We start from the raw sequence: 18580 nt of genomic DNA on the forward strand, positions 1-18580 counted from the left end.
GATCTGGTGATGAGTGGGTGAGGGGCGAGGCAGGGGATGAGAAAAAGAGAGCAGGGACGAGGATGACCCCCAGATTTCTGGTTGGAGCAGCTGGGTATGATGAAATCATTGACAGTTTGGCTTACTTATGAATGGGGTCTTCGGGGGAGGTTCACAGAGGCTGCATTTCCTTCTGGTTCCAGGGTTACATGGAAGAGAAGCTCCAGGGCGAATGCTGTGGGAGATGCCTGCCTACGGCATGCACCATTCAGCTACGAGGGGGACAGATCCTGATGCTGAAGGTGGGAGCCAGTGGAAGTCAAGACTGTCCCCTCAGATCACCGTCTGCTTCCTTGCTTGGGGATCTTTTCTTCAAGAAAGAGGGGGCCAAGTTTGGGTCGATATTGACTTCTTTTCATACCTATTTCTGATTTTTTATTAAGAAAAGATGGCTAACCTTTAGAAGGTATAGGATTTTCTCTTTGATTTAGTTATTTTGTCACTTTCCTCGACAAGGGGATCGTTGGTGTGGGCCCCCATGATTGAGAGTTGGTTGACCTCTAAGATTATCTCCAGCCTGGATTGTCTCTGAGACTGGGTATGTAGTCAGGTGACAGAGATGCCGATCTGTGGAAGTTAGGATGAGCTGGTGAGACAGGTACCTAGTTCACTCATCTCTTGGTCAGAGGCACTCATCTCTAGTTCAGCTATTGATCGGCCAGTTTACCTCCACTGTGTCTTAATTCTTTACACTGTTATGTGGTCAGAAGAATTTAGGGATTTCCTACCTTCAGACAGCCCTATTCCCAGTAAACAGGTTGCAAAACCGGACTGCACCTGCCTCATTCTTGTTCTATGGTCCCCCACACTGTCTCAACAACTCCAAGGAGTCAAGGTCACTGTTGGAAGTGGCTTTGAAACCCAAGGGCTGTCTTCAGATGTGCTCAACGCACATCCTCTCTTTCCTTTCAGCGTGATGAGACACTCCAGGATGGCTGTGACAGTCACTTCTGCAAAGTCAACGAGAGAGGAGAGTTCATTTGGGAGAAGAGGGTCATGAGCTGCCCACCCTTCAACGAACACAAATGTCTGGCCGAGGGGGTGAGCCGTCCGAGCCCGGGCCCTGCTTTCTTCTTGACTGTCTCCATCTTTGACTGAAAAAAGAAGGTTCTTCTGAATGGCAGTACAGCTCTGCCATGATTCCCAGTGTTCAAGGAGAACCCCGACCTAGTTTGAAAATCAACAAAATTACAAAATCAAAGCCTGATGGAGAGATGAAACTCTGTCCATGATGCTCTAAGAAAATACCTCTCCTTGGGGGAGACTGGATCTGTGATCCTTGAATGGGGAGGTGAGAGACCAAACTGATTGATGGTCTCCCCTGGGAATGACATTCCTGGAGACTCTCAACTGGAAGAGAATTCAGAATAATCAGGACCGTTTCAGCCTGGCTGGGAGGGGTGGTCAGTCTGCTCACCTTTGTGATGGGACAACCCATTCACTTCTGGAGACTTGGGCTCAGGGCTGTGAGTCCAGAGGCAGGACTTGGCCTGGAATGACAGAAAGTGTCCACTATGTACTGTTTGTGCCTAACTCGGGACTTTGCTGTTTTCCTAGGGGAAAATCGTGAAAATTCCTGGCACGTGCTGTGACACATGTAAGTATGTTACCAATAGACTGTCCCTTGAAACCCATCAGATCAAGTCCAGGGGATGTTCTTCAAAGTGAACTTTATTCTAGAAAGATAGCACAGTCATTGCATTCAGTTCTGCAGGGGACTGCCACCCTGCCTCGCATGTCCTCGGACTGCCCCCTCCTCAAGTCCCCTTTCAGATGACTGTAAACCAGTCTCTTCTTCCTTCTTCCAGACTCCTGGCAATCACTAGCCTCTTATTTTCCTTTCTCCTCACCGGGTCTTGGGTTGGTCACAGTCCTATCACAAGAGAATGTCTTCTTTCTGCCTTTGAAGCTCCTTGAAGACAAGGCACCTTGATTTATGATCTCAACAGATGAGATACTCAATACACCTCTATTCTTTGGGTATCCCAGAGAGAAGGGGAAGCGAGAAACTGGCTGTGGGGCCGGAGAGAAACACAGTCTTCTCAAGGATTGATAAGACTGGTCTCATTAACCAGTTTTATTAACCTCCTCTCCTTCACTCTCCCCTCGTCTTTTTTTAAATGAATTAATTTTACTTTTGGCTGCGCTGTGTCTTCGTTGCTGTGCCCAGGCTTTCTCTAGTTGTGGAGAGCCAGGGCTACCTTTAGTTGCGGTGTGCAAGCTTCTCATTGTGGTGGCTTCTCTTGTTGCTGAGCATGGGCTCTAGAGTGCGCTGGCTCCGTAGACATGGTGCATGGGCTTAGATGCCCAGAGGCATGTGGGATCTTCCCGGACTAGGGATCGAACCTGTATCCCCTGTGTTGGCAGGCAGATTCTTTACCACTGGACCACCAGGGAAGTCCTTGGCTCTTCCTGACCTTGCACTTGTGTTGCATGGGTTGGTCCCCCAGTAGTTACCCCAGTAGCTTTGGAGATGGAGCTCCAGTCTGCTCATCAGAAAGCATCTCACCACAAATTCTTGTTTCCATGAGCACACGTACCTTTCAGATTCCCAAAGTTAGTGCTGTATTCTCTGGGTATAGAATTACTTGTCTGGACTAACATTCTTTGTTTTTTTCGTTTAGTTACTTAGTTTTTTTTTGTTTGCTGTTTTTAGATTCCTGGGTCCATGTTCCCATGTTTATTTGGAGGCAGAGAAAGAGTTGCTTAGTTGTGTCCCACTGTTCGCAACGCCATGGACTGTAGCCCACCAGGCTCTGCTGTCCATGAAATTCTCCAGGCAAGAATACTGGAGTGGGTAGCCATTCCCTTCTCTAGGGGATCTTTCTGACCCAGGGATTGAACCTGGTCTCCTGTACTGCAGGTGGATTCTTTACCATCTGAGCCACTAGGGAAGCCCCTGGGGAAAAGAAAGGAAGAGGGAAAACATGAATACCTTCAGTGGTCAGTCATTCATTCTTCTCCTCATGGCTCACTCTGACAGTCCCTGCAGTTGCTGTAACCAAGCTGCAGACTGAGGGGACACACTCTGAGAGCATCTCTCTGTGATTCCTGTCTGCATGGCTGAGGTCAGGAAACCATCCAGGAGGAGACGCATTTTTCTCTAGGTGTGCTGCAGGGGCAATCTGGCCGAGGCTGTTATCTGCAAAACTAGCAATGAGGCCAAACGGGGGCTTCACTGCTTTTAGGAGACGGGGACCCTCCATAAGGAAAATAAGCTAGGCTTGGGGATTTACATCTACCATGTATTGGCTTCAATATGTTTTCCTCATTCACCCTCTTAATGTGGTTGGCAGGATTTTGCTTTAAAATGAAATTATTTGGAAATTGGGAGGCTGGCTAATAAGGTTGAATTAGATTTGGAGTCATCCAGGAATGGAAGACTCCTAGTGTTTGGACAGGCAATGGTGAGCTGACATTAAATCCTAGAATTATCAGTGCAGCAAGCAGAGATTCAAAGCTGAATGCTGTTAACCCCTGTGTGTAAGGAAACCCATGCCTGCGACCAGGAGATGGCTATACTCAAAGCAAAGATTCCATAAGGGCTGCAAGGATCTTCTTAGTCCCCGGGGAAACAATGACATTTTCAGGGATGGATAGATATTAATTGTATTTATTGAATACTTCATTGCCTGTTCACTTCTGGGTATAGTATAAACAGGCTTCCCAAGTGGCGCAGTGGTAAAGAATCCGCCTGCCAGTGCTGGAGATGGAGGAGACACAAGTTCGATCCCTGGGTGGGGAAGATCCCCTGGAGAAGAAACTGGCAACCCCCTCCAGTATTCTTGCCTGGAAAACTCCATAAACAGAGGAGCCTGGCGGGCTACAGTCCATGGGGTCACAGAGTTGAACACAACTGAGCAACTCAGCACACATGCAGAGTTATAAGCACAAGAGAATTGCTCTGATCATTATGGCTTTTAGAGTCTACAATTGTATAAAAGTAAGTCTTATCCATCGACATCGCCAAAGCGCGGTGAATCTAGGCTCCTCTTGCAGTTAGAATTGTGCCGTTAAGTGAGTTCAACCCAGTGATATCTTTATCTCCGATTGTGAAGGGCCAGGAGAAGCTGGGCTTCCCAGGTGGTGCTAGTGGTAAAGAACCTACCTGCCAGTGCAGGAGATGCAGGTTCGATCCCTGGGTCGGGGAGATCCCCCGGAGAAGGGAGTGGCATCCCACTCTAGTATTCTTGCCTGGGAAATCCCATGGACAGGGGAGCCTGGTGAGCCACAGTCCATGGGGTTGCAAAGAGTCGGACACGACTGAAGTGACTTAGCAGGAGACGCTGAGGGGAACCAGGATCACTGACTTGCCCTCTCCGTAGCTGGCTGTGGTGACCTGGTTACTGTGAAACTGACCTATGTCTAGTGAATAAGGGAACTGGAGTAGACAATGTTGAATGGGAGAACAGGTCCCATCTCTCACCTGCCCTGTAGGTGAGGAGCCCGACTGCAAGGACATCATAGCCGAGGTGCAGTACGTCAAGGTGGGAGACTGCAAATCTGAAAGGAAAGTGGACATTCACTACTGCCAGGTAAGGGGTCCTCGGTTCAGAGGACCGGTCTCTTCGTTTGAACACCTCTCTTTAGATACATTGTGGAAAGATGTGGGAAGTTCACAGGGAGGAGATGTGAAACAAACTAGGAACTTTCTCCCCCCCCCCTTTTTTTTGAAAGCAAATGTTTTATTGAAGTAACTGAGAACTTTTGACCCCAGAAGATAAAAAAAAAAAATCAGCAATGATTCAAAGTGTCCTTTGAAGAGAAAGGAGGGTTACGTGTGGAACACGGGAGCTGCGTTCCCCGGAGATCCATCAAACATGCAGAGAAATTGCAGCTACAGGGCTGGGTGTGAGAGTTCCATTAGGGCAGGCTGGCTGTCCTGGGTTCCTCTGGCCAAGGCCAGGCCTGGAGGAGGGCAGGTTCAGGAGGAAGCGGGCTGCCCCAGAGCCCTCCCCACCCTGGGATTCTCCATCACCCGCGTCGCCGCCTCTCTCTTTCCCGCTGCAGGGAAGATGCACCAGCAAAGCCCTGTACTCCATCGACACGGAGAACGTGCAGGACCACTGTGCCTGCTGCTCGCCCACTCGCACGGAGGCCATGCAGGTGCCCCTGCACTGCACCAACGGCTCCATCATCCACCACGAGGTCCTCAACGCCCTGCAGTGCCGGTGCTCCCCCAAGAAATGCAGCCCGTGAGGTGCTGCTTGCCCGCCCTGGACACCCGCTGTCTCCCGCTAGGCTTGCGACCCCTGCTCCGCGCATGCGCACTCTGCTCCCGGACCTTCCTGGGCGCACAATAAAGGCCAATCTGTCTTCTCGTCAAAGGCTGGTGGTTCATCCAGGCTGGGATGGCTGGGCTGCTCTGAGTTGGGTGCTGAGGTCGGGGATGGGGAGTGGAGAGGGAGCCCAGGCTTTCACACCAGATCCTTTTTACCCCCGAGAGAGACTCTACACAGTGCAGGCACTGGACAGTGAAGCTGGAAAGGATTTAGACATCATCTCATCCACTGCCCTCTCCTGCCCCTTCACCGAGGATGAAAGTAGCTCAGAGAGCTTGAGTGACTTGCCCAAGGTCACGCAGCCACTGGGTGGCAAAGCCAGGTTCAGAACTCGAGAACCTGGACACCTGGGCAAGAACTCTCGGGCCGGTCCACCAGAGCCACACCAATCTAGTGCTGACGGATTCAGCCTTGTTCTCACCAGGACCAGGGAGGGCTGCATTTTTAGGCCTTTTTGCTTCTGCTGGAGAAGAACCTCCAAGGAGGATAACATTGGAGGCAAACGGCATGGGTTGCGTTGAGTCGCGTTGGTGGGGAGTTTTAGCCGGGTAGAGGGAAGGAGGAATGGATAGAAGTTTTGTATAACTGCTCAGTAATTCAAAGGCTGTCACCCTCTATCCATCACCCCACCTCCAACTTTGAGTAGTCTCTAAGGTCTCTGTGGGAAAGCAGATCCGGGGCCAGAGAATTATTAATAGCTGTCTCTCTTCTGACTGATCGCCTGATGCTCCACCCAGGGACTAGGTGCTGTTGGCATGGGGCTCCGAGAAACTCAGTGGGAGGCTATTTCTTCAACAGAGGGTGTCAGTTTGCCAGTGCTTCCTTAGCCCGAGTTCTCCTTGTATTTACTGACAGGACGATTCACTATCAAGGAAAAAGCTGAACTTGAAAAATTGCATGTTTTGATTTTAAAAAACGGCAGGGAGCAGGGTATATAGGATGCTGAAGGAGAAACAGGTAGCGGAGTGTGAACCAGGAGCTCTCCCACTCTGCACGCATTCCAAGGTGGATCTGCCTCTGGTCCCAGCTCTTGCTGTTCAGTTGCACAGTTGTGTCTGACTCTTTGTGACCCCACGGACTGCAGCACGCCAGGCTTCCCTGTCCTTCACCATCTCCCGGAGTTTGCTCAAGTTCATGTCCATTGAGTTGGTGATGCCATCCAACCGTCTCATCTTCTGTCACCTCTTTCTCCTCCTGCCCTCAATCCTTCCCAGCATCAGGGTCTTTTCTAATGAGTTGGCTCTGCATCAGGTGGCCAAAGTATTGAAGTTTCAGCTTCAGCATCAGTCCATCCAAAGAATGTTCAGGGTTCATTTCCTTTAGGATTGACTGGTTTGATCTTCTTGCAGTCCAAGGGACTCTCAAGAGTCTTCTCCCAGGACTCTCTGTTTTGTCACCCTCAGACCAGATGGGACAGTATCCCAAAGTGAGAGTCTTAGGAAGAGTCTCAGGGAGTATGGAGAGAGAGAAGAGATGAACCAAGGTGGAAATGTTTCCAGTCCTCTTGGCACTGGAAACATATAGGGAAGGGTTCCCGGAAGTGAGTGGAGAAGGGCACGTGTCTGGGAGAGAAAGGAGCCGGGATCCAAGTGTTAGAGCACACACTGTGGAGTGAGCTCAGCCTTCTGAGATATGGGGCCTGACCTTTACACTGCAGTGTCCTCATCTGTGAAATGGGTACACAGGCAGTAAACATAGAATGGTTATTAGAACTCATTCCTTTGGGGAAGGCTCTGAGAAGGGTGCTGAGGGAGTGGATGTCTGTATCCATATCAGCCTTGATTACTCCTGGCAGCCAGGACATAGCCTGCCTGGGATGGGCCAGGGGTGGGCACATGCTGTTTCTGGTTTTCCTTCTGCTCAGCTGCTGACTCCCTTTACTGTCTCAGGTTCATCATCAATTGATATAATGTACAAAGTAGGGAGGGGCCTCCCCAATCGCTCAGCAATAAAGAATCCGCCTTCAGCGAAGGAGACTTAGGTTCAATCCCTGGGTCAGGAACATCCCCTGAAGGAGGAAATGGCAACCCATTCCAGTATTCTTGCCTGAAAAATCCCATGGACCAAGGAGCCTGATGGACTATAGTCCATGGGATTCCAAAAGATTCGGACATGACTTCATGACTGAACACGCATGCATGAAGTGGGGAGCAGTCCCACAAGCCCACCTTATCAGCATGGGAGATGGGAAAGTCTGTAGTCATACAGAGCCAACTTGACATCTATGTTAACATAATACCTTTTCATTTTTTGGGTCCCTGGTATTAATGCACTCACTTACCTTGTGGGCATCTTGGAATTGTAGATTCCATCATGCAGAATGGCCCTTTGGAGGTCTTCTCTTCCATCCCCCTGCCCAGGGCTAGGTACCAAAGCCATTCCAGAAAGATGGAGCTCCTCTTTTTTTCTAGGATGGAGCTTTCAACATCTGCTTCCTCAACTGGTCCCACAGTCTCCTTGGGAAGCTTTTCTAAAACCTGTCCCTCCCCTTACCACTTGCAGCCCCTCTTCCTGTCCCTGGGGTGAGATTCCTTCACTCTTGCTCCTTTTAGTCTAGAGAAAGGTGGGGGACAGCTGGTGGAGGGTAGAGTGCAGGCAGGTGTGCGGGGAAGCACCCACCCCCACCCAGGCGATCAGCGACAGGACGGAGGGAAACAGGGTTTCTAGGCGGGATTGCAAACTAATCAGGCAGACGGTTCAAGAGATAATCCGGCTGAATGCTCACACCCGAACCAGGTTAGGAGGCAGCGCCCGGGGCAGGGAGAGCCGCAGTCTTACGGTCTGGCCCCTCGGCTTCATTAACCCGAGCGTGACCCAGACTCAACCCGCCGGCTGGAACTGGCTTCTTCCTCCACGTGGCGCGACTAGCGGCCGGTGCGCCCGGGGCGCAGCAGCCGGAGGAGGCCGGGTGGCCCAGCGAGGGATGGGGGAGGAGACAGCAACAGCAGGCAGGGGCGGGTACGTCCAGACGGAGCTGAGCCGCGATGGAATTAGCCCGGCGGCTGAATAAGCCAGTGCAGACGCCAGCGCAGCCGCGGGACAGTCGGGGTTTCCCTGTTCAGTGTGCCCGCTCCATGGCCACCACCCCGGGGCTGCATGGTGAGTCTCCCTTGCATGGACCTAGTCCTGAGCATCTAGAATCTTGTAGGATGGAGAGGGGGCTGGGAGTGAAGGAGCGGGCATTCCTATTTCTACCCTTGAGATTGGTGACCCTGGGTGAACCTGTAGGGGGCTTTGCCCAGTGGATCCCTGCCTGCTGGCTAGACAGGCAGACATAATTTCAGTCTATGATCCCTGACATGAAAGCCCTTTGTTCAGCCCAAGACCGCCGTCCCGGGGCTCCAAGCCCAGGGGTCCCACGCTTGTCTGTGGAGCAGTGGGTGCCCCTGGATGCTGGGGCACCCAGACCAGCAACTTCACACCCTCGGGTGGCTCTCACCCTTGGAAGGCGAGGGACACCTGAGCGGTTTCCTGGACACTCATGTCCTATCAAGGAGAAAAGAGGTAGGACAAGAACCAGGGGATTGGTGCAGCGACTTTTTGTTGATGAATTACCAATTCCAATATCTTTATCTTGTCCTTGTTACAAGTCAGGGAGTGTTTAGCACAACTGAACAGGTGAGCAAACAACTGAAGTTTAATTCAGAAACAGTCTGCCAAGGACAGAGGTTCAGAGTCACCCCCTGCAATTTGACTTTAGCTTCTTGGAACATCCTCAAAATTTCAGGAAGTCTCCCCCAGCCCTTATCCACCTCAGGAAGGGCATTTACACTGTGGGAAACACAGGCGTGTCTTTCCCCAGGAGCTTATTTAAGAGGAAAAGCAAATTGAGGCAGCGTTTAGGGGAGCAGGGCATGACCCTCCTGCATCTTCAGGTGATGCTGAATACAGACGTGTGTTTGGTGGGGTTGACCCTGCCTAGAAGGGGATTCTGTCTGGAGTCTTGTTTCCAGTGGTTCATAAGGGAGTCGTGGAGTGGCAGGGGCCGGGGAAGGTGCTCACTTCACTGGCATGAACAGTGGGCAGAGGTGACTGGAAGGCAGGTGTGAGTCTGAGACTGCTTGAGCAGGTGTGGAGAGACACCCCAGGACCGTGTGAACGCTGGTCTAGGGCAGGAGTTCCTGCCAAGCAAGGTTAAGTCTCAGCCCCAAGGCAGGTGGCAGGCGAGGGAGAATCTTAGACAAGAGGGGGCTCCTCCAGAGGGTGACAAGATAACTTGTCCTGGGCTTTGCTCTTGGGATCAGATATCAGAGGCCTGCCCCAGCTGCTTGGCATCCAGGGCCCAATCGCCCCTTCACTGCGACCTGCCATGCGCCATCATTTTGGGAGCCAGTGACCTGAGCACGTCTTTCCTGGGCACCCATGCTGCCTGTAGGTGGGCCCTGGGCCTCTTTGCTGGCTGATGGAGGAGGCTGTGTTGCAAACACCAGCCTCAGGCTCTGTCTGGTCCAGTTTCTCTGTCCTTCTCTGCCCACTTCCACTGTGGGGCAGGACTGGGGTGGGGGGCCGGAGACACTGAGGGCTAGAGTGGAGCTTGTGTTTCATTTTCTCTAATGAGGACCCGATCTCCTGTTAATCCACCCATCTCGTGGGCCCTTCTGCTGGCTGAGAGGAGCCTGGCATTCCTAGACCACACAAAGAACAGAAACTTGACCACTAGAGATGAGAATCTGGCCTCTAGCTACAAAGTAGAATCCATCCATATTTGTGATCAGGTTGCTGGGGAGGAGGAGTTTGAAAAATGATTGCATTCAAAGAAGGAACCAGCCACGTGGACACCTGGAGAATGATCAAGCAACGGCATGCATGTGTGCTAAGTTGCTTCAGTCGTGTCCTGCTCTTTGAGACCATAGGGGTCATAACCTGCCAGGCTCCACTGTCCATGGGATTCTTTAGGCAAGAATACTGGAGTGAGTTGCCATGCCCTCCTCCAGGAGATCCTCCTGACCCAGGATTGAAGCTGTGTCTCCTGTGCCTCCTGCATTGCAGACAGATTCTTTGCTGCTGAGCCACCAGGGAAGCCCTCAAGCAACGGCAGTAGAGGCCAAAGACCCTGGGGCAGCAATGTGCTTGGGCTGTCCAAAAAGTCAGGGGGGAAACCCAGTGCCTAGAGGGAGAGGGAGAGGATGAGCCAGATCACATGAAGTCCTGGGGCTCAGGCTGTATGTTTTTGACTTTCAAAGAGAAAGGGGAGACATATTTAGACACAGTGCATACAGATACTGCGCTTCACTTCCCAACAGCCTTGGGGTCAATATGAAATCCATGTCATTGAAGAGGAACCTGAGGTTCAGAGAGGTTAGGAAGTACCCCTGTTACATTGGATTCACCAGTGAATCATCAGTGAAGGATAAAGTTGGAATTCCAACTCACTTCCTTACCACCTCATCTTGTTGCTCTCATTCTGTTCTTCAGAAGCCATTAGAAGGAAGTGTAGATGTTGCCAAGGAAGGGGTAGGTGGAAGTGTGGGTGGAAGTGGGGCCTTTAGGGAGATATTAATTTTGCAAGGCTGATAGGTGATGCTGTGGTCATATTCCGGGCAAGGCTTGCCTTGACACGACTTCCAGTCTGGAGTCATCAGGGTTAGTTTATTTAGTGGGATCAAACCTAAGAAGGCCAGTTGTCATCACTGAACTCCTATGACAACATGCCACTGTGGTTCACACTGGGGACATGCTTTAGTGAGCACAGGTTGCCTGAATTCCACGTTGACGTGGAAATTTCAGTCTCTCCATGTGGGAGACTGACCCACTGCCTGCAGAGAACTTGCCCAGTGTCTGATGGATTCTAGTAATCCCGGCTCACGAACACTCCTGTGGATCTGCACACCACGCAGCTATGGGGGCAGCGCACACCAGTTCAGAACACACTTGTGGAGCCCATGCTTAGTGCTGGAGCTGCAAGGATCAACAGGGCACGCACGCACTGGATCGTCAGGACCTTACATTCTCCACTCTTGGTGCCCTAAGGTCACCACTCCACTCATTGTTGGACATGAGAAGGAGGAGGTGGGGTCAAGAACAGGCTTGTTCAGACCACACCAATGAAATTAACCACATCCATACTTCATAGTCTTCCTGGTGGCTCAGACTGTAAAGAATCCTCCTGCAAGGCAGAAGACCTTGGTTCGATCCCTGGGTTGGGAAGATCCCCTGGCGAAGGGAATGGTAACCCATTCCAGTATTCTTGCCTGGGAAATCCCATGGACAGAGGGGCCTGGCAGGCTACAGTCCATGGGGTCGCACAGAGTCAGACATGACTGAAGCAAATAATACTTTCACACTTCGTAGTATTAATACATTTCAAGATGTACTAGAAGTCTTTTTTTTTGGCTCCTACAGACAACCCTGCCCTCCCTCCAGAAACTCTAAGCAAATAATTTATAAGTCCATCTGGCTGACAGTTCTCCATCTATGTTAACTTGCGCTGAAACTACAAAAAGATGACAATTCTTTCAAGGAGCCAGGTGAGATCCTCCCCCCACTGTGTAGCAAACACAAATATAAAGCATGCCACCCTTGCGTCTTCCTTTTTTAAAAAATATTTTCTTTTATTTTGTAGAGTATTTTTATTTATTCTATGCTCCCGACCAGGCACCGAACCTGTGCCCGGTGCAGTGGGAATTCAGAGTCTTAACCACTGGATCCCCAGGGCAGTCCCACCCTCATCTTCTGACTGGTTCACTGATTTCTAGAAAAATGGGAAAACTCACACTTTTCTAGCAATCACTGATGCCTATTATTCATCATAAACTAATTAAAAACAGCTTTAAGAATTTAAAAGTAATGATACGTGCCTGTTGAAAATAATTAAATAGAAAAAAACACTGATTTTTAATATTTTGGTAATGATTCTTGACCCTAACTCCTTTTTAATTCATTTTTATTTTTTTCCTATATCAGTAACTACTTCTATTTCTTAATTATTAACCTTCAAACAAATTATAAGAAAGGAAAACTTAGATAACATAAAACTTAAGGGAAAATGAGCAAATGCCAAAGAATGAAAGATTGGGAACATATTATTATATCAGCCAAACCTAGATAAGAATAGGTACTGTAATTGAGCAAAAACTTACCTATGAGCCTTCTGACAGGCAGATCAGAAAAGAGATAATAAGTTCCGTGGGTCCCATTGCCTAAGAAAATGAGACTAGTTCATCAACATTAAACTTTAAGAAGAATGTCACAGTGGAATTTGTGTGACATATAAAGCATTGCCCAGCATAATGAGCTGTAGTTTCATTAGTAGCTTTTTAGAAAGGGTATTATTTTTCATGCAGGCATTTATTTTATTGTGTCTGTCTTTTTTTAAGGGAAATGTTTCTGTTTTATACTTTTCTGGTCCATTCTACTCTATTATACTGAAAAAAAATTGCTCAAACCATTAGATAACCACCTGTCTTTCAAACCATTAGATAACCAACCTCTAACTTGAAACATAGTGGCCTATGGGCTTCCCAGGTAGCTCAATGGTAAAGAATACACCTGCCAGCGCAGGTGACATGGGTTTGATCCCAGGGTCGGGAAGATCCCTGAAATAGGAAATGGCAACCCACTCTGGTATTCTTGCCTGGAAAATCCCATGGACAGAGGAGCCTGGCAGGCTACAGTCCATACGGTCACAAAGAGTTGGACATGACTGAGCAACTGAGCACTGGCGCACAATGGCTTGTAGCACATAGAAAATTTAGTGGCTAATAGTCCATTTTGACTGATGACTCACAGGCTCTTTTCTCCGCCTTTGTAAGAAAGGAATATAAGACTCTCCCATCAGGAGCAATTCTTATCCAAGTGCCTATCTGTTGTCACTTCCTTTCATCGTGAAGAACATCTTTTAGCATTTCTTTTTTTAAATAATCTTTTTATTTTATATTGGAGTGGAGTTATTTACGATGCTGCATTAGTTTCAGGTGAACAGGAAAGTGATTTGGTTATACGTGCACATACATCCAGTCTTTTCATTCCTTAAAATGCAGTTCTGCTGGTGACAAATCCTCTCAATTTTTTTTTACCCTCCCAAAGCTCCAAAATTCCATACCACAAAGCACAGAAGAGACAACTGACCAGAAATCCCTCTCTGCTCTTCTTTTCTTCATCTCAATTTTTTATCCACTCTTTCCTTGAGCACCTACTATGTGCCAGGCAGCAGTGAGGGCCAAAGATGATATCCAGTCCCTACCTCTGAGTATCTCTCCCCACCTGGGGTGTGCAGGTATGAGGGAGTTAAGCTGTCTGTCAAGTTGGGGGAAGTTTGAACAAGGCTCTCTAGTACGAGTATGGATGGTATCTCTGTGGGCTGAATTACTGCCCGTGTAAGCAAGCATTAGTCATACAGTTGTGTCCAACTCTTTGTGACCCCATGGATTATAGCCCACCAGACTCCTCTCTGTCCATGGAATTCTCCAGGGAAGAATACTGGAGTGGGTTGCCATTTCCTCCTCTAGGGGATATTCCTGACCCACGGATTGAACCTGGGTCTCCTGAATTGCAGGCAGATTCTTTAACTTCTGAACCACCAGGGAAGCCCTAGTAAGGGGAGTTATTTATTATTATCCACATTGATAGTGGAAGGCACTTTATGCTCAGCTAGTTGCTCTAATGAATAGGAGTAAAGTGTAACAAGAGTGTACTGCTTGCTAAAGAGATAGGCCTGGGTGGGTGAACAAGTTGGTAGGGTGACTCTTTTCCCAAAAGCTTTTCAGGGACCCAGGGTGATGGGTGCTCAGCCAACTTCATCTGTGACTTCCGAGGTGGCCCCGAGGATTGCCACTCCAGTTATCAGGGAGCAGGGAAAGAGCGCGCAGGAGCAGTCATGGAAGGTTTAGATGGGTCAGACCTAGAAATAGCACATAACACTCTGCTTGCATTCCTCTGGCTGGAATTCAGTCTCGTGGCCACATCAGGGAGGCTCGGAAATATGGTCTAGCTGTGTGTTCAGGGAGAAGCGGAGAACATGGATTTTGGTAAGCAGCTTGTAGTCTCTTTCATGAAGTGAAGTGTTAGTTGCTCAGTCGTGTCCGACTCTTTGTGACCCCATGGACTGTAGCCCGCCAGGCTCCTCTGTCCATGGAATTCTCCAGGCAAGAATACTGGAGTGGGTTGCCATTTCCTCCTCCAGGGGATCTTCCTGACCCAGGGATCGAACCCGGGTCTCCTTCATTGCAGGCGGATTCTTTACTGTCTGAGCCACCAGGGAAGCCCAAGTCTCTGTCATAGGGGCCTATCAAAAATGGTAAGTTTCCTGTGATATAGTACCCTTATTATATATTAAAGTTACAGATTTAGACCATTTGTCTCCCCAAGTAGACTCTGAGATCTTCAAGTTTCAGCATCCAGGACAGGACAAGGTGTGTGGTATGTGATTATTAAATGGTTTTGAATGTGTAAATGAATGAATGGTGAGCTGGGGTGATGGTAGCTAGCCAACAGATTCAAATGCCTATTATCTTCTTTTTATTTTTGAAGTATAGTTGATTTACAGTGTTGTGTTAGTTTCAGATGCACAGCGAAGTGATTCGGTTATATGTATACATACCTGCTCTTTTTTGTATTCTTTTCTATTATGGTTTGTCACAGAATATTGAACATAGCTCCCTGTGCTCTACAGTAGGACCATGTTATCTATTTTATATATAGCAGTATGCATCTGCTAATCCCAAACTGATAATTTATCCTTCCCGCACCCCGTTTCCCTTTTGGTAACCCTGAGTTTGTTTTCTACATCTGTGAGTCTGTTTCTATCCTCCCAACTCAGGGATCAAACCCATGTCTCTGTGTCTTTTGCATTGCAGGGAGATTCTTTACCCATTGAGCTACCTGGGAAGCCCATTTTGTGGATAAGCTCATTTATCTCATTTCTAAAGATTCTACATATAGCTGTTATCATATGATATTTGTCATTCTTTGTCTGATTTACTTCACTTAGTATGGTAATCTCTAGGTCCATCCATGATGCTGCTAATGGCATTGTCTCATTCTTTCATATGACTGGGTAATATTCTGTTGCACACATACATATATACATTTATGCATGCTCAGTTGCTTCAGTCATGTCCGGCTCTTTGTGACCCTTTGGACTGTAGCTCTCCAAGCTCCTCTGTCCATGGGATTCTCCAGGCAAGAATACTGGAGTGGGTTGCCATGCCCTCCTCTAGGGGATCTTCCCGATCCAGGGATCGAACCCACGTCTTGTGCCTCTCCTGAACGGACAGCTGGGTCCTTTACCACTGAGCCAGCTGGGAAGCATTACTCACTGGTTTATTATGAAAGGATAGGATACAACTCAGAAAGAGCCAGATGAATGAGATGCAGAGGACAAGATACGTGGGAAGGACCTGGAATCCCATGCCCTCTGGATGTGCTGTTCTTCCCACATCTCCAGTTGTTCATCAACCTGGAAGCTCAGTGAACTACATCCTTTTAGGGGCTTCATTATAGGGGCATGACTGATTATAATACATCCTTTTGGGGCACTTCATTACACAGGCACAATTGATTTAGTTTCCAGCCACTGATGGTGACTAAACTCAATCTCCAGCTCCGTACCCTCCTAGGAGGGGAGGGGGAGGAAGGGGGAGGGGAGACTGAAAGGTCCACCCTCTCATCACAAGGTTAGTTCCCCTAGCAACCAGGCCCCATTCTTAGGTTAGTGGGGAGCTTCCCAAAAGTCACCTCCTTAACATAACAAAAGACACCTTGATTGCTCTCCACACTTAGGAAATTCTGAGGGTTTTAGGAGCTCTGCAGCAGGTACAGAACAAAGGCCAAATTATCTGTTTTTACAATAAATCACAGTATCACACCCCCAGGGTCCAGGAGGGTGGCTAAGTCTCAAACACCCAGGGATCTCCTGTTCAAGGCCCTTTGTGCTAAGAGCCAAGTGAATGGGGTAAGAAGGGAAATAAAAATGGAGTCAGTATTGCAAAGAGAGCTCTGTGTATGTTAGTCGCTCAGCTGTGTCCAACTCTTTACGACCCCATGGACTGTAGCCCACAAGGCTCCTCTGTCCATGGGATTCTCCAGGCAAGAATACTGGAGTGGGTTGCCATTTTCTCCTCCAGGGAATCTTCCCCAACCAGGGATTGAACCTGCATTTCAGGCAGATTCTTTATTGTCTGAGCCATCAGGGAAGCCCAAGAGAGCTCTCTAAAATGTCATTTCCTGGAACGTCTTGCTGGAGCTGGAACAGCTGAACCACACGCTGTTCTCTAATCGCTGGTTATGGGAGAAAGTGGGCATGAAAGCAGGACCCCAGGCAGTGGTGATCCATAATCAGAGGGCCAGCAGAGAGAGTGGCCAGGGTGGCCAGTGGGGCCCTGGAGGCCAGCCTCAAATCCCTGGTGGCTTCTTTAGGGGATGGTGGCTCCCAGATAGTGATGTGACTAAGGCTTTGGGCTGCCTCTTAATCTGAGCTACCCGGGTCACTGGTGTGAACTCATTCCTTGAATGCTGTCAAGCAAGGGTGGACCTTGAGTGAGCATCCACTGTATCACCTGCCAAGGTACTCATCAGGATGGTCTCCAGTTGTTTAGACATACATGGAGGTTTTCAGAGTGTGTTTAGACACACACCCTGGGGTGTACAGTCTTGCTCTCAGTTCTGATCTGGGCAGAAATGCACAAGGGGAGAGGGATGAGCAAGACTGGGAATGGAGGAAGGAAGCCCCTCCCCTGGTATCCTAAACTGGAGGCCCTCCACCCCACTACCAGCACACATGCCCACTCCTGCCCCTCAGTGTTCTGTCCCCTGCCTTCCAGATGTTTCAAGACTCAGATTCAGGCTTTTTACCCTTCCTGAAGCTACTTTGACTTTCCACCTTTCTGGTTCCCTCAATATAGACCAAAGCCCACAGTCTAGAAACAAATTATGGAATCTTTACTTGCCGGCTGTAACTGTGTTTCCTGCACATCATCAGTATCTTCACAAACTGATGATATTGATACTTTTCTCAAGCGTAGGGACCCAAGTTCCAGTCCTCGCGAAACTGCCCAGCAGAGACCTGGGCACGTGTACGGGGCTGCTCCTCAACCCAGTAACTGACCAGAAGCTCAAAGTGACTGGGAATAGCTGCCTTTGATCCATTCATTCATTCCTTCATTCAGCAGGTGCTAAGGGCTAGGTTGTGGTTAGTCGTTAACTCGTCTGTTAAGTTCAACATTTAATGTTTAACTCCGTTTGTCTGTTTAGTCTTTAAGTTGGACCATGGGGTCAGACTCTTGAGACCCCATGGGCTGTAGCCCACCAGGCTCCTCTGGCCATAGGATTTTCCAGGCAAGAATACTGGAGTAGGTTGTCATTCCCATCTCCAGGGTATCTTCCTGACCCAGGGAACGAGTCCAGGTATCCTGCACTGCAGGCAGATTCTTTACTGACTGAGCTACCGGCTGGATGTATAAGGTGTGATTTCTGCTCACAAGAAGTTTAAAATGAAAAGAATAAAACAATGATCATAACCACTTTTTATTGCATACCTGCAGGCTAATGACTGTCCAGGTGCTTTGTATGTGTATCTCTCATTCTCATTTTCACTACAATCCTGCAAGTTTAGGGGAGTGTCCTCCTTTTATAGTTGAAGAAGCAGGCTCAGAGACCGCAGAGTCAGTTTGGGGCAGGGCCAAGGTGTCAGTCCGAGTGCCCGGAAGGGCTGCTCTGGGGTGTGGGGGGAGGGAGACACTGGGCAGCTCTGAGGCCATGGGGGGCCAGCAGGGGTGTGGAGACCCCTCAAGGGCCACGGAGGTGGCCCTTGGGCCAGAGATCACCTCTGCCCTGAGCCCACTTTTGGTCTGTCGTGCTCTCTTCTTCAGGGGTGTGGGGGCTGCCAGGGTGCTCCCTTCTCTTGCTGCCCTGGGAGGGACCCTAAAGACTAAACCTTTGGCATTAATTCAGGGTGTCTCTCCGGCATTGCCCCACCCACCCTGCCTCCAGGCACTGCCCTCCTCGTGTCTGGGAACCATAAGAGATTATGATAGTCATCATCAGAAGGAGCTACTGCTGGTGGCTCTAGGCTCCGTGTGTGCGCGCGCGCGCGCGCATGTGTGTGTGTGTGTGTGTGTGTGTGTGTGTGTGTGTGTGTGTGATGGGAACACCCCACCCCCTCCCCTATGGCCAACGTGAGCCTGGCTAACTAAGCCTGTGAGGACTGGCTGGGGGTGGTGGTGGGCAGCTGTGGGGAGGTGTGGTTGTGTTCTTAGGGCTGCCCTGGGATCCCGGGCTCAGCGCCTCAGCTGCTCGGGGTCCTGTGTCCATGCTTTCCCATC

General features: G+C 49.4%; 2 protein-coding genes across 3 annotated transcripts in view; both read left to right on the forward strand.

Annotated features, from left to right (window-relative positions):
* Nucleotides 1-5366, forward strand: part of VWF (von Willebrand factor) — a 119493-nt gene extending 114127 nt beyond the window's left edge. The window contains exons 48-52 of the mRNA XM_081597129.1: nt 183-281; nt 952-1080; nt 1597-1636; nt 4477-4574; nt 5050-5366. Of these exons, the coding sequence (XP_081453255.1) occupies nt 183-281; nt 952-1080; nt 1597-1636; nt 4477-4574; nt 5050-5238 (555 nt within the window). The 3' untranslated portion in view covers nt 5239-5366. The remainder of the gene's footprint in view (nt 1-182; nt 282-951; nt 1081-1596; nt 1637-4476; nt 4575-5049) is intronic.
* A 2824-nt stretch (nt 5367-8190) lies between these two features.
* ANO2 (anoctamin 2) overlaps nt 8191-18580 on the forward strand; it is a 328686-nt gene continuing 318296 nt past the window's right edge. The window contains exons 1-2 of one of the 2 annotated variants that reach the window (XM_081587341.1): nt 8191-8420; nt 11664-11788. Coding sequence is in view for 1 of the 2 variants with exons in the window: in XM_081587340.1 (XP_081443466.1) it covers nt 8306-8420 (115 nt within the window). In the remaining variant the exon portion in view is untranslated. The remainder of the gene's footprint in view (nt 8421-11663; nt 11789-18580) is intronic. The other variant, XM_081587340.1, reaches the window with a different exon arrangement.

This window comes from Giraffa tippelskirchi, chromosome 4 (assembly GCF_054371585.1).
Source record: "Giraffa tippelskirchi isolate mGirTip1 chromosome 4, T2T-mGirTip1v1.2.pri, whole genome shotgun sequence".
NCBI lineage: Eukaryota > Metazoa > Chordata > Mammalia > Artiodactyla > Giraffidae > Giraffa > Giraffa tippelskirchi.